Source organism: Thunnus maccoyii, chromosome 3, assembly GCF_910596095.1.
Source record: "Thunnus maccoyii chromosome 3, fThuMac1.1, whole genome shotgun sequence".
In the NCBI taxonomy this organism is placed as follows: domain Eukaryota; kingdom Metazoa; phylum Chordata; class Actinopteri; order Scombriformes; family Scombridae; genus Thunnus; species Thunnus maccoyii.
In genome coordinates this window covers 29,018,833-29,035,066 of record NC_056535.1, presented here as the reverse complement: position 1 = coordinate 29,035,066, position 16,234 = coordinate 29,018,833, and the positions used below count along the sequence as shown (strand labels likewise).

Here is a 16,234-nt window from a genome sequence, read left to right as displayed (position 1 = left end):
GAGGAGGGCGGAGGGTGTGTGTTAGTGTGTGCGCGTGTGCGTGTGTGTGTGTGTTGGAAAAAAAAAACTCACTTTGTTACAGGCTGCGTTCACAGCTCAGATCAGAGACAGATGGCTCGTCAGTTTGGTTTCGGAGCTGCTGTGGACGCAGCCGTAAACTCTCAATACCTCGAACCCCCGACGACCCGACCCGAAGCTCAGCGGGGTCGTCTGATGTTTGAAAAACTATGTGGTCAGGAGCGCCGGGACGTTTCTGAGGACGGTGACGTCACCATCAGCAGATGAGCGTCGCCAGTTTTTTCAGGACTTGAGTCTGTTGAGATTCAGATCTTGGCGTGTCGGAGGTCTTTCTGCCGTTTGATACAAACTGTACGACCTGTGGCTTCCTCTCCTGGTGATGTCATCGTCCTCTGAAACCAGCGGCGCTCTCGGAGGCTTCAGATAAACTGGTAACACTTGACTTCAGTTCCTCTGTTTACAGTGTCCACTCTCCAACCTCCATCAGCCAATCAAACGTCTGAAAACAAATCACACTACAAGACTGAAACTCCTTCAAACTCCGCTCTGATCTCCCAGCGTCAGGCTCGTTTTTTGGAAAATCATCATCATCAGCTGCTGATGATGAACGGCTGCTGCCTCGTTTAACGGCAGGAGGTCAACATCGCTGTGAAATTGGCCGAGCAGCAGCCAATCATATGTCTCGCTTATAACAGACGTGGTCAGTAGTTAAAGTTGATCAATCCAAACGCTAAAAAGGTTTTAAACACGGACAGACGTCACTCCAACCTTTGTTACTCTGGACTGAATGACCTCTGACCAATCACGTCTCTACCCATATTAACTGACATCTAGCCGGCCATGTTTGATGCCTGGTTGCCTGGGAGACGGAGGAGCTGTGACACTGTGGGGTAGGTGGATAGATTGACCCCCCGCAGGGTGAAAGGTTGCAGAGTGGACACCAGTGAACTGAACCAACCACTGATCGTTCTAACTGTTGAACTGAAGGTGCAACAGGCGGCAGGACGAGGCAGCAGGGGCTGATGGGAGTTTGTGTGAGACATCAGAGGTCTGGACACTTTAAAACACACAGTTTGATGTTAAAAAGTATTTTGGTTTGATTCATTTTTAAATTTCCAACAGCTTCATACCGAGGCATTAGATCAAAAATGTTACAACTACGTCTGAACTCAAGTTATTCAGTGAAACGTCATTCGACCTTTTGTTACATTTAAGTTAAAGAGCTGCGTTTACGTCATGTGGAGTCGCTGCTTCTCGTCATCAGAAGTCAGTTGGTTGTTGGAGAGTTAACAACACTATAACTAAACATTCAGTTACTTGAACAACAGACTTACATGATGTGAGGTATCTGTATTTAGCTGCCTTATTTATTTAAGTTTCCCGGCTGTAATCCCAATTTCTATGTAAACGGTCTTTACAAGAGGAACAATATTCAGCCCCAAAAAGACTTAAAATAAACCCGCACAACGCTCTCATCCACATTTTAACTTTTTTTTCTCCTCTACATGGACGTGACAACGTTTCAACCTCAAACATTCATCCTCAGGTTTTAAATGTTGTCATGTCTAGAATAAAATAAACATCAGGATTTGACAGTGCTGCACCGCTGTGTTTTTATCTTTGTTACAGTAACTCCCAGATGACACGAAGGCGACGTAAGCATCTGTTTTTTTTTCTGAAAGTTAAATCCCTGACAAGCTTTCATAAACCCTGAAGGTCGTTTAACAGCTTTAACTAACAGCTCTGAAGGTATTTTTCCAAGTTGTTTTTCCAAGTTGTGATTCCCAACAAGGGAAGCCAGAAACACTTCAACTTGTTATTAATGATAATGAATAAAAACATTCATATCGTTTAATACATCTGATGATAAAACTCGTTACTTTTAGTTTCACTGTTCATGTTTGACTGCAAAACTGCAAATTGGGAAAAGGGTTAAAAATCTTTTGTATCGAGCAGCAGACGGAATATTTTTTTAATCCAGATAAACGAAGAGTCTTAAAGGATTCTGGAAATATTCAAGTGTTGTTAAATGACCTCGTAAAAGTAAAGATAATACTGCACATACGAGGCACAAACAGAAAACTTGATTACATGGAGCTGATAATCTTAAAGATTACAGAACCACCTTAAGAACCAATATAAAGAAAACCCTCTACCCTCCTGTTCTCTTCAGCCAATCAGAGTTGAGTTTGTCCAGACCTCTGTGTCCTCACGGCGAGACAAAGCTCAGACGGGTGAGCTGGAGTCTGATTGGTCGGTGGGTCGGCGGTCCTCTGCCTCCGCCTGCTGCCTGAGCGTCGGCCTGCAGAAACATCACAGCACTGTGATACCTACAGACTTCTAATAACTGCGTGTGTGTAAATAGTTAAGAGAAGAAAACTATTTGAAAATACAAAGGCGACACTGCTGTCTGGCATTTTGTATTTAAATTATTTATTTTTGTAGATTTTGACCAATGAGCTCTGCTGTTACAGCCGTCACAGTCGAGCTCTTTCTATTGAATAAAGGATTTCTAAGAGACTAAACCGTCGCTGTGTGTTTACTTTATTTCACAGAAAAGAACATAAAAACAGCTCAGATCTGACATGTTTTAAATAATATAAAAAGGTCCTGGATGTGAGTTATGTGTCTTGTGAAAGGCTGACTGCCCTGATGATGGACTCCACGGCAGCCTCAGGTCCCAGAATCCTCAGCAGGCTCTGAAAGGCCTCAGCAGCGCCGCCTACAGCCTGAGAGGGAAACAACTGCAGCGCTGCAGAGACACAGAGGAACCAAAACCAGATCACTTCAAACCCTCTTGAGACAGTTTTCATACAGTCAGTTTGATATTTTTGACATTAGTTTTATTTTAATTGTATATTCTTTTTAAGGATCTTTGGTGGAAAGAACTAATAATCACTGAGTAATGAATATATCTTGCAATAGAGGGAAAACTGAGACAGTTCTGAATTTGTACACTTCCAATTAATTAACTCCAAATAATTACAATAATCATGAACAAGAGTCTTTTCAGTTGAATGTAAGCAAATAACTGGAGAATAAAGTTTACATAAACATCTACTGAATATTTACTTTGGTTTAAAGGGTTGAGTTTGTCTTTCAAGAAAATACATATTTTCCAAATAATTTGTACCAAATTACATGTTTCTTCCAAGAAGAAGTTAGTAGGAAATTATTTTTTTTACAGACCAATAAAATAAGGCGTCACCACGCAGGGTATTTTATTTTTTTTCAGGATAAGCTCAGTCTGGTTTAAATCTGTTGCAGCTGTTTCGAGTTGACATTTTACCTGCTGGTCTCCTGATGAATCAATAATTGATCTGTTACAGTCTGAGAAAAGGCCGCTACAGTGAACAGTGTTATTTCCACTGAGGATGGGGAGACGTGTCCCCTCATCTTTCAAAATCTTATAATCTTATAATCAGGCATCATTAAGGAAAACCTCAGTGCTGAAAAGAAATATACACAACCTTCTCTGTCTTTTTACAGAGAGAAATCACTTAATCTATGTTTGATTTAGAGGTAAAGATTCAGATAAGAAAAAAAGGACAGTGCTGTTTTTAGTAAATATATAAATCCAACATTATCTCTTATCAGCTATCAGGTGTCTATCAAAACTATATTTTGTAATTTTTGAGCAAAATTTTATAGCATTTCTTTTTATTTTTTGTTAGATTGGTGAATTTGTTTTTCCCTAAATAGTTTTTTTCCTTCTGGTTGAAGAACCTCTGATTCATTGTGTCCTTACACAACAGTAAACGGCCTGCTGTGAGTGTTTGTTTTATCTTCCCGTCTGTAGATCTTGGTGAGTTCAGGTAAACTGACAGAGGAACATCTCACCTTTTTCTGGGATCTTTGTCAGCAGGTCGATCTTCGGAGTGACTCCGCCCTCTCTGGAAACCTCAACTGACCAATGAATCGATAAGACGCAGCTGTAAACACAAACAGAGACGGTCAGCAGACACGACTTTAACTGTGTTTCTGTGCTGCGTCAGTGTCCGTGTATTTACCCAGGAAGCTCGGGATGATGCAGGGTCATGACCTCTGACCTGCAGCCTCCAGGAAGAGAGACGACAGATGGATACTTGTCCTGCAGAGATGAAGACAGAGAGAGAGAGACTTAGTCATGATGTTATCATGTGTTTATTAAAGTCCCGACACTCATACTTGTGATAATGAGCACTGAAGCAGCAGCTGGTAAAGTGATGCAGCTGTAAACTGGTTTGAGGATTGACGGCAACCAGCCTGAATATTATTAGAGCTGCAATGAAACTATTTTGATAAATGAATAATTATTTTAGTTTAAGCAAAAGGGCCAAACATTTACTGGTTGCAGCTTCTCAAATGTGATGATTTGAAGCTTTTATGTATCATATGATAGTAAACAAAGGCTTTTTTTTTGGATTTTAAACAACTAAACATTTGAAGATGTCACCTTGGAATTAAGACATTATAGAGAGGATGAGCTCATGTATTCTGACATTTTACAGACAAAACAATTAATCAAGAAAATAATACTCAGAATAATCGATAATGTAAATAATTGTCAGCTGCAGCTCTACTTATTATAATTCAATACACAATCATAACCTCCACATATGATTATCACTGTATATTAAAAGTCTTCTTTCAGTCTAGTGATGTTTTTATTTCATGAAAAGTTATGCACAGTTACTCATGATGATGATTTCTGACTTATTTTTTAAAAAAAAGATTGTTTGCAAATGTATTTCAGTTCTGGACAAATAACCAGTTAAGTATCAGTTGTTTTCCAGCCAGTAATGAACAGAGTTACTGGAAGAAACTGCTGTTTTCCACTATTTTCAAAGTCAGCCTGCGGGGGGCGCTACAACATCTGTTTAATGATCTAAATGGTTTGTACAGAGTTTTTTACAGGCTACATTTTAACAACTAGTGAAGAAGAAACAAGAGGGGAGAATATTTACAGTGTGAAGTCGTGTTGTTGTTCCATCAACGTTACAAATGAAACGTTCAGTCGAAGCAGAGGAACATTTGTGAACTTCAGACTGATCAGATTTCACTTCAGATGCAACATTTGTGAACTTTATGACCTTCGACAAAGTTCTGAAGGAGAAGATTTATTTGTCTTTGGGGGTGTTGAGTTTTCTGAGTTTACAAATGAGGTTCTGTTGCTTCTGAAGTGAAATCTGATCAGTCTGAAAATAAACTGTAAATGTCATTTATTTAATAGCCTCGACTCACTGAGCAGCACGCACACACTCACACACGCACACACACATCCCTCCAGGCAGCGTTTTCTAGTATTCTTCAGTCATTAGAGGTGTGTGTCCGACAGGTGAGGGGTGTGTCCAGGTGACTCAACTAAATGGTATCTGCAGCTGTGTGTGTGTGTGTGTGTGTGTGTGTGTGTGTTGTCTGTAATCACATTCAGGCTGCTGTAAGTTTCTACCCCCTGAACCAGGTCTTTATTGTCTTCTACTGTTTTTACTGAGCACGTCTTCACAGTTTGTTCCTCCATATGTTTGCTCATGTTTGTCTTTGAGGAAAACAGCAGCTAAACTGTGTGACTGGAATATAATCATCAACAGACGCGAACAAATGACTGTAAGATAAATAAAATCTGCTCGCATTAGTCACAATTAATCAAAAGCAAACACATCTCTGTGTTTCTTCTAGCAGAAGCTCCCCTGACTCCTCGTTACTTCACTCAGCTTTCAGACTAAACTCGAGACCACGTCAGTCGACTACATTTAATCACATTTTTCTTTCCATTCACACTTTCACCACAGTGTGAAAAGAGCACTCAGAAATATAAGTGTGGTATATTTCTGAGTGTGACCCTCTTTTGAAAAAACGGTTATATACGTCTTGGACCAGGTGGTAAAATTACAAGCTGAAGTGCATAAATATAATAAAATATTTGTCCTTCTCTGCAGTATTTAAACTGAGAAATTACAGGAACTTGTTCTGGATATTTTGTGATAAATCATGTGACCTTCATCAACAGCTGGCTCTTTCTGAATTCCGGTTTTACAGTGGAAAAAAGGGACAATAAATAACAACATGCAGCTCAACATTCAGTAACAGTCAACAGTTTAGACACAACTTCCCATTCACTTCAATGGTTTGACTGGTGCTGTAAACACATACGGTCAGTTTGGCTGCATAAACGCAGACAGACGCACCTGTGATGTATGACATCACCACAGCTGATGAGTTTGGGGTCTTGCTCAACAACTTCCTGTCTCTGTCTCTCATTTTAAATGTTAATATAGCCGCTCATTAATATGGATTAATGTTGATGTTAAACTTTCACCGGTCTGAGCTTCGGGTCTTACTTCGCATTGAATTGATCTTAAAGATAAGAATTTTTTTTGTCCATTTATTTTCAGAAGTGTTGTTTATATTTGAGGACACGACACAGTGTAAACACATAGAAACATTCATTTCCGGGACGTCTGAGATAAAAAAAAACCTTCTAGTCAAGCTAATGGTTTTATTCTTGGATCTTGCTGATAGTTCAAGTTCAAATTACTCAACTATCTAAATATAGGACACAAATATTGTGTCTTCTCTGGGGCCGAGACGAACTTCTGGAAATAAAAAGTCTGTTCAGTTTCACTGTACCAGAAGTTTGCAATTAAGTACTTTAATAAAATGACCACTGAAATATTTATGTGTGTTCAGTTTATTGCTGTCATTATTATCTTGTGGTGACAGTATGATTTTCTTTTTTTTTTTTTACTCACATTACAGTCGAGCAGATTTTCATCATCATGTACTTTGGGCTTTGAGGACATTTAGGATTTGTCCTCTGAGGTTTTATTTAAACATGCTGCAGAGAAGTCTTTGCATTCGACACTGAAGTGGGATGTTTGGTCTTGCGTGACCTCTGACCTCTGTCCTACATGCAGCTGTGGACTCTTTCTCCTCGTCTGGAGACGTTCTCGTTAATTTTCACCACAAAACCGAACCGGTGTTCTGTTTCTATCGGCGTGTTTTGGTAAGCCTCCTGTTTTGTTTGAGATGTTTTTGGTCGTTTTCACCGCTCAACACGAGAATATTAAACTTCTGTCTGCGTGCGTTGATGTATTTCTCTGATATCCCGTCAGCGGTGACCTCTCCCACACAGGAAGACAGATGTCAGACCTGTCTCTCTCTCTGTTTATTTCTCTCTCTCTCTCACTCTCTCTCTCTCTCTCACTCTCTCCTCTTGTCTCAGCTGCAGAACAAATCCTGGCTTCCCTTCGCAGCTCTATTAGCCTGCTCTGCTCTACACAATTGCTCTACGCTCTGAGACACACCGAGAAACACACACACACACACACAGTCTTTATACAGTATCATCACAGAGCGACACACACATACACACTTCTCCTGGGGCTCCTACAGAACCAGAGGAGGAGAAAAGAGGGTGGAAGAATTTGGCTTCAAGACCTTCAGCCGCCTTCAAACTGCTGGTAATGTAGAGTTAATGTCTGTCTGTCTGTCTGTCTGTCTGTTGTCAGCTCCTCCCCTCCGTGTCTCTCTCTCTGTCTGTCTTTCTTTCTTGTGGTGATTTGTAAACAGTTTGTTTCAGTAGCTGCAGAAACTTTTGCTATAGATGATCTTCTTCATAGGTCCAAAAGATTTAAAAAAAAACAAAAAACAACAAAACAAAACGCTTACAGGATCTTAACAAAGCCTGACAGTGACTCATCCATTTAAATGAAGCCTGGACCTGAACCAGAGTGGACTGAAGGGAACCAGATTCTTTAACTTTTAAGATACACGTTACACTTCCTGGTTTGATACAGCACTCCCCAGATTCTCTCTCCGGTCACTGATTTATATTCTGCTGAGAGCAGGGAGTGTTTTGACTAAAATCAGTCAGACCATCTTTATTCAGGTTTTGCCTTTTTTTTTTTTAATGCAAAAACGGCCTGGTTTTCATTAAGCTGTTATTTTTCTGCCTTGGTTTAAACGATTCCTCAATTATCAGGATAAATACAGAAAAATAATGAGCAAAACAGAAAATAATGAGCTCATTCAACAAAACCACAAGACTTCGTACTTAACAAAGCAACGCAAAACTTCTTTTTTATCAGTTTGTGTTCCAAGAATAAGATGAGACTGTCGAAGCAGATTCACAGTGGTGAAGAGTTCTGATGAGCCTACAAACCTGCGTCTTTAAGACCTGACCCAGCAGACCCTGACTGGTACTGCCAAATGAGAGACACGAACCCGACCCGAGACCTGAAGCTTTGTGTAACAAAATAGCCTGAGTTAAACAGCAGAACTCTGCAGTGGCGTGAGAATGGCGGGCTAGTTTGTTTGGTTTTTAGATTAGGAAGTCTTCAGTCTACTAACTACGTAGTTCTTTCCTCTCTTACAAGTGCAGATTGTACAGTTGATGCTGGTTGTCGGCTGTCGTCTTTTTTGTGTGTTTATAGATGTGAGGTGAGTCTTTGTCAGCTTGGTCTATCAGGGTCCTATCAGCCCTTTTCTACGGCAGGAACTTAACGTCATGTAACGTGTATTTATTATCTCTGGTTCTTATTATATTTCCACTGTTCTCTGCCCGCTCTGAGGACGAGTTCCTCAGGAGGTGATACTGCATGCTAGTGTCCGGTACCTTCAGGGGTTGGCGACAGCGCTGTCGAATGCGATTGGTCGAGCCGATGTGACGTCACATTACAACAAGGACAAGGACAACAACAGTGACCGCTATCTTACTGCTGCATCTGTGTGGAGCAGGACAACTAAGAACGCCTGTAGGAGAAACCAACATGTCCAGGCTGTATTTGTTGAGAGAGCTCCGAGCAAACAACTAGAGACCAAAAGGTGGAACAGAAGATTTCAGAAGATGCAACACACGGCCAAACAAAGCAGGAAAGATAATGAAACAAGATTCTTGATAAATAAAGATCATAATTCTGCAGTGGAGCAAACTAAAAAAACTACAAAGTGGTTTTATGCACTGGACAGTAATTATCTCATACACTGGTTTACGAAAGTTAAAGTTAGAAAGAAAGTTAATCTGTTACCACGAAGCGCTCCAGAACCTTGAGGCTGAGTTGTGACGAACTGGACACAAAATCTGTTTCTAGAATTTATGTCGTTATGTTAAGAAAACACAACATTGTGTTTTACGCTTAAGACCAGAAGTAAACTCACATATCTCAGTCCAAAATCAATATTAAATTCAGTTGGTTCATAAGGAGAAAAACTGAATGCTGTCAGTTTAGGAAATAAAATGATTTAAGGAAGAAATTACAGAGAGAGCAAAGGAAACCTATAATTATCAGTCATTTGTGGAGGTCATTTGACAAGCAAAAAAGTCAAACTTTCTTTGGATATACTTCGCTTTGTGTCAAGTTTTGCTGCTTTATATTACTGCAAACTGACAAAACAAGACATTTGAAGACATCACTGTAGATAATTTTCACTATTTTCTGACATTTTATGGACAAAACCATAAAATCTAAAAAAAAAAAAGAGCTGGTGGAGAAGTGGAGAGGGGACATTTCAAACACCAATAACAACTACAGAGTTGCAAACTTTGGTTATATTTTTAGTGCAAAGAAAATGATTATTGGCTGCAGCTGGAGTTTTGGATCTTTTGTTATTGAAAAGTACAAAGAACTCATATTGTCTGAAGTCACAATGTAGTGTGAGAAGTAAAAATTCACTCTGAACTAATTTTAACTAAGTGAATACTAAAGGAAGCAAACAGAACAACAGATAACTTCACCTTCAACACTGTCTGGGTTTCATTAAACCATAAACACACACACACACACACACATAGAGATTATTTTTATACCCTGCTGTTCCTGCTGGAAGTCTCTCCGTCTGAGCCTGCTCATCCAGAGACTGAACTGCTAAATATTTTCCATCTCTCTCCCCTCCCTCCGGTTTTCTTTCCTCTGGATCTCTTTCTCTCTCTCTCTTTGTCTCCCAGTGGAGTATTGATTTCTGGCTTCCTATTGGCCGGTGCTGAGCCGAGGTGGGAGGATCTCGGAGTTGACTGACTGTGTGTTCAGACCTCCAGACTGTGGAGCTGCAGACTTAAGTTTTGTTTTCATCCCAAAAGAAAATGTGAATGATTACAAGAGAGTGTGGGCGGATATGATGTATGAGTGAGTCCAACTTACCATGACGTGTAATACGCACTCTGGAAAAAGTTGATGGGAGGTGTAGTCTTTAAATGCTAATAAATCATGAAGGGCTCAAACTCTAATACCCCATCCTGTAGTAGATACTCATTTATCTTCAGCCTCATTTACTCCTCTCATTTCAGTGCATTCAAGATGCAACTTAATGCACATTTATTTACTTTAGTCACATATATACGTCTCTGACTGCAGTCCGTATTTGTTTTCCACTTCCTGAGCTACATGAAAATCAGCGTTGACCCTACTTCAGTCCAGAGGGGCGGTGGTAATGCACCTGAAGATTTCTGGCAACTGCCAAAAATGACTGAGGAAGAATAACTTTTCTACTTTGGCAGTTAAGTTACAACAATTAGTCAAGTTAAGTGGCTAAAAATGATCGATCAAATAACAGCAACATATGGATAAATCACCTGGAAGGTCTACAAGCGAGACAAAAGTTAAGGCGTCTTAACATTTTTTTATTGTTGATCCCTCATCCATTTATATCAAAATGCAATCAGAACTGCACTCCTGCACTTCAGGTGACTCTAACAGCAGAGTGAGTTACATACTGCAGATGTTAGTGATGACGGAGTTAATGTTGGCGCTGCAACTGGAGTTGAATTACAGCAAGTTTCAATTACAGGCTGATTTCAGCCTCATGATCTGATCTAAGTCCAGTTCTTACAGTTTGATGTGGATTATTTTCATGTTTTCATTTCATTTAAAGGTCTGAGCCCAGAATCAGGACCTGACACAGGATCCAGGCTTTTTACACTGAAACGTGCTCTGAAAGTGAAACGCAGTTAAAAAAAAAAAAAAAAAAGGTGAACAGAGGCTGAAGTCTTTCTGTTTGTGTATTTCTGGAGCGATGCTGTTATTCTGACTGTAAGAGAGGAGCTACATGTGAAGACACTCCTGCTGCATACAATATGATAGAACAATATAGAAATGTAACAGAAATCAGATCATGTTATAGCAGAATAACTGGCCTAAAAAATCATAAAAGTGGGTTTAAAAAAAAACAAAAATAACACTAAAAAAGTTATTTTGATATATCTTTGATCAAGATGACAAATGGTAAAGCTGCACTGACTGATTTTTTTGGTCACTTTGGGGGAAGGGAACAAGTATTCACCCTCATTTTTAACTCTGCTGGGTCTCTACCAACTCCTGAGAAAAAATATTTGGCTCCTCAGCTCTTAAATGTTTTACTATGTTGATCACTAAAAGCAACAAATGGCGAAAAAGCTCCATAAACCTGCAGTAAATGAACACTGACTGTTTGAAGCTTTTAATCCCTAAGACTAACAGAACTAAATATTTCTATCAGGACCCTCAGGCTTGTCTGGGCTCCATCCCAATAAACAAGAGGTTTAACACCACCAACAACTTGCATCATGCAATGGGGCAGAGCTACAACACAATTATTACTGTTATCTGGTTCAATCTGCTCCATTCAGACAAGAATCAGACAGAAGACAAAACTATCAGGTGTGAAGGTGTGTGTTAACATCATATCTCTGCTTTAATAATGACAGGACTGCTGTGTATAGACTAGTCATTACACACACACACACACACACACACACACACACACACACACACACACACACACACATAGACAGAGGGAACCGGCCATTAAGACCCCAGCAGAGAGCTATATGAGGGCCAGCAGCAGCACTGACAGCCCCTTTAGTCTGAGAAGCTGCTGCAGGTAAAAACCTCTCTCTTTTCATGGTTTATTTTTCTGTGGGTGGAGAAATATGTCTGTTTTGTTCCAGTCATTTTAGCTGCTGATTTATGCAATAACTAATAACAAAAACAGGTTTCTTTTCATGATTTCCATGATGTTTTTGGGGCATTTTCTGCCTCTATTGAGACTTGAGAGAGAGAGAGAGAGAGAGAGAGAGAGATGGCAAGCGACATGGTTGGCCACCTGGGCGCTCCAGTGTTTTTGACCTTCTGATTTCCAACCATTGGTATTTGGAGAATTAACTGTTTTACATCTGTTTTGTATCTAGTCTTTGGAACATCCCATTAACCTGCTGGAGAATTGCTGAGGAACCAGTGAAGCGTAGGGCTTGGTAGAGGCCTTATCATCAAATACTGAAAACTGTTTAGATTACATTTATCAACAGACTTGTAGCAAAATACATTTATATTTCGCAATATAAGGTATCACTTTGATATCAGTACCTAGACAGGCATTGTATCGAGCTAATGAAGCCCTCAGTGGAGGTAATTCCTTTGAGGCAACCTAAACCTGGTCTGTGCTGCTCTGCAGGGATGAGGTGGTGGCTGGTGGTGGCCAGCCTGTGGCTCCTAGTGGTCCTGACTGTCTCGGATGCACAGATCAGGAGCAGACCTCGCAACCAGGATGAAGAGACCCCCCGAGGGAAAAGGAAGAGGGATGGAATGGGTAAGACTGCCTTTTAAAGGAAAACTCTGAGATTCTGGAAAATCCACTTGTTCGCCAACATACAGTCAGATGAGAAGATTGTTAACAGTTTAATATCTAAGCATTTGGTACAGAAACGGGTCCAGAATGCCTTTAGCCTAGCTTAGCACAAAGACTGCTAGCTTCCAATAACCTTAATGTTTTCTGATTTACATGGTGTATCTTGTTTATCGAACAGGTGTAGAAATAGAAATGTAAAAAGAAGACACTGTAGTTAAAGCAGTGTTGGTGGTGACTGTTGACCAACACCTGCTGGGCTGCAAACAGCATTTTAAAAGTCCTGATTTTAACTCATAATATCTTATTATGTTTCTCTGATTATTGTAATCCAAAGTACAGTCTTGTTTTCTGATTTAAAAATCTCTAATTAACCAAGAAAAAAGCAGTTCAACTTATAACATGTGGAGTCCCTCGGGGGAGTATCTTGGGCCACCTACTATTTTTTATTATATGTGAATACTTGGTATCTGTTTGTGCTGAAAGCTAATTTTTATATGCTGATGATTCAGACATTGTGGCTTTTCATAAACATGGGAATACATTTGTCTAAAGGGCGGAATTTATTTTATTTTGCTTAAAGCCTAGGACAAACAAATCAGCCAAAAAACTTATCTGTAAACTGATAATCAGAGCGTTCCTAGAATCCATTGGCTCTGGATACTACTGCATTGACTCCCTTTAGAAGTTTCTACAGTAGACAGATGTGAATGAATGTTAACATGACCATGTGTTGCAGGTCATGTGCGGGCTAGATCAGGACGCTCTAGACCTCTGAAGATCAGACTGATTCCTGGTCCCAGCGTCCCAGTGAAGCCTGGACAAAACCAAGGAAACACTTTGATCCTGAAGTCCTACAAAAACCTACAAGAACAGCACTCGACCTACAACGTTATCCCAGGTCAGTGACATTACTAACTCAGCTTTAACCCAGGGTTGTGAGACCGGTAACTCAGCCCAATGAGACCAGTAACTCTAATCCAGGTTAGTGAAAACAGTAATTCATGTGTGTGAGAATGGGTGAATGTGCAGCAAATTGTAAAGTGCTTTGGATAAATCTCTCTATAAAAAAATGCAGCCATAATTCAGCCTTATGCCACGTTCACGTCATATGGGATGGATGGTAAAGATGGGAAAGATTCCCATGTTAACGACTCAACATGTGTGATGTGATTACAGGCTTGGCCGAGTGAAGGTTAAAAATATTGTGTATCGACAAAATAACACTATCCATTAAATCTGGGTTTAATCACCATGAACAACAACCTCACTGATGTGAGGTGTCCCTATTTGCTAGATTTTCAGGCACTTCCGTATTATGAAGCATTATGTCAAATGTACTGGAGCTTTAATAAAAGTCAGAGTTTCCCAGTTGAAATTACGACTTGGAAGTTGATATAAACACTGACAATGCTACAACCTAGAATCTCATAATTACAATAACTTCAATAAGAACACACAACTAACCTCGCTTAGTGAGACCAGTAACTACTCAGCTGTAGCTTAGGTTAACAAAACCTGTAACTCATGTTATTCAGTGTTTTCCCAGTTTACCAAAACTTTATCATAATCCAGGTTATTAAGACCAGTAACTTGGCCTTAACCTAGTTTAATTAAACCAACAATTACCAATCACAGTTCAGTATCATTAGAAACAGACCAACTAATAGTTTCTCAAACATTTGTATAGAAAGCTCCCACATTAGAGACATTGCAAAATACACCACCTTGCCTCCTGACATAATGTTAACCATGTTTTTTTCCAAGTAGGAATCATCACTCCACATTATTAATATATTCCTCTACAGCACTACTAATTTCAAAAAGGCCATCTCTCATCCCATCTCTCTTCATTATATTCTGCTAATTAAGGTTACAGTCTCCTCAGTTCTCTGTGAATGATCCCCGAGCAGCTTGAGCCATCACATGATAAAACAAACCAGTTAAATTGTCTCAGTGTTTAAATGCGTGAACTAACATGGAAACAGGTGGAGTGTAATTATTTGTATTTAAAACTTTTAAGTGGTACATTACATAACAGAGTTTTATAGTCAATAAAATCTTAATATGATAAAATAAAACCTTTCACTGAATAAAAACAGGACTTTTCAATCAAACTGGATGTGTGAATTGAGTCAGAGAGCGGCTCAGCTCAGCTTAGCTCTGAGGTTTCGTTTTGTTCTCATAATGAAGCTGCCTGTTATTACAGCTCAGTAACCTAATGACAAATCATCACATTCCTACAACATGCACAGAAGGGAAAAACCATCTGTGGGAAAAGAGCTGAAAATCCCACATGTAGATGGGGACAATGACTCTAAAGAACCTCAAAGCTATGTGTAAGCCTCAGTTTAAAACAATAAAGATAGCAATATGTAATTAGAAGGAAAGGTAGCGGTGGCAGTCTGTTGTTGGGAGCTGGTGGGGGAGAGGATTTTTTTCCATGTAGATTTAATCTGTTTGGTTCTTTTTTCGCTGCTATTTGGGATGTGAGAACATGCCTGTGTGTTCAGAAAAGCAAACACAAAATGACTGTAATGTTACAACCAAACAGATCAGATTGCAGTTTGCAGAAACAGAAAGTTACAGATGTTGGACCAACACGACTGAAAAGTCTGACTTTGATACATTAGTTTCTATTGTGAAATGTCTGTTCAGTCACCATGGCAACCAATCGGCTTTGTAAATGTTACAAGATACTTCAGAGTGAAAGTTTATTGCTCATCTGGGGGGGCAATAGTTTGAAAAATAAATCTACCTCAAAGTCAACTTGTTAACCTTTTTTTCTGGAACTTTTGACCTCATCTCACAGTCTTCATCTGTGGATGGAGTTTGCTTAGCTGTCATAGAGATGGTTTGTTTGTCATCACGTGATTGTATATGGGGGGTGATGGGGGGAGCTAGTAAGTGGACCTTGATTTCAGATTATAAAAATGACTCTGTTACATTGTGCCTTTGCATTAATGCTTCCAACCTACATCATTATTTACTGGTTTCCTTCAGCCTTTACTGAATCTACCTATATGCTAACTTGTACCACAGCTGGTTTAAAACATTGTGTTTTTCCCCAAATTATGACAATATTAAGCAAAATTATCTAATTTGTGCACAAAAGATAGCAAAAACAATCTCCAGACTTTTGGAGCTTCATAGTTTTGCAAAGCCAAGGGTGACATCTTCCAATTTCTTGTTTTGTCTGTCCAACAGTCCAAAACCCAGATATTCAGTTTGCAGTAATATAGAACAGAGAAAAGCAGAAAACCCTAAAATTGGAGCAACTGGGAACAAGGAATGAAAGATGTTTTTACTTGAAAAAGGATGAATAAACTAATAAAAACACATGAAAGTATGTATTAAACACCTTATAATGATAGCGCCACAGCAAAGTCAGATAGTTGCTGCATTGTTTAAACTAAACCCTGCAATTTACCAGAACGAGACAGAGATTGTATGACAGCAAGACAATATTTTAAAGAGAAAAGAAAAGCTCTAAAGTATGTGTCCTCCAGCAGAGATGACAGGGTGACAGTCTCACTGCTCACAGTAAAAAGGACAGAGACAAAAGAGAGACAGTATTTAAGAGAAATGACAAAAGCCTCTTAACTACCTGTGTTCCTATAGACGTAACAAAGAGCATACC

General features: G+C 39.5%; 2 protein-coding genes across 4 annotated transcripts in view; one reads left to right on the top strand and one right to left on the bottom strand.

Annotated features, from left to right (window-relative positions):
• Window positions 1-15: 15 nt before the first annotated feature.
• LOC121894051 (centromere protein P) overlaps window positions 16-16,234 on the bottom strand; it is a 119,003-nt gene continuing 102,784 nt past the window's right edge. For both annotated transcript variants that reach the window (XM_042406364.1, XM_042406365.1), the window contains exons 7-9: window positions 4,029-4,108; window positions 3,859-3,950; window positions 16-2,770 (exon numbers count right to left, since the gene is read on the bottom strand). In XM_042406364.1, the coding sequence (XP_042262298.1) occupies window positions 2,640-2,770; window positions 3,859-3,950; window positions 4,029-4,108 (303 nt within the window). In that variant the 3' untranslated portion in view covers window positions 16-2,639. The remainder of the gene's footprint in view (window positions 2,771-3,858; window positions 3,951-4,028; window positions 4,109-16,234) is intronic.
• ecm2 (extracellular matrix protein 2, female organ and adipocyte specific) overlaps window positions 7,219-16,234 on the top strand; it is a 28,050-nt gene continuing 19,034 nt past the window's right edge. For both annotated transcript variants that reach the window (XM_042406360.1, XM_042406359.1), the window contains exons 1-3: window positions 7,219-7,460; window positions 12,424-12,558; window positions 13,334-13,495. In XM_042406360.1, coding sequence (XP_042262294.1) covers window positions 12,426-12,558; window positions 13,334-13,495 — 295 coding nt within the window. In that variant the 5' untranslated portion in view covers window positions 7,219-7,460; window positions 12,424-12,425. The remainder of the gene's footprint in view (window positions 7,461-12,423; window positions 12,559-13,333; window positions 13,496-16,234) is intronic.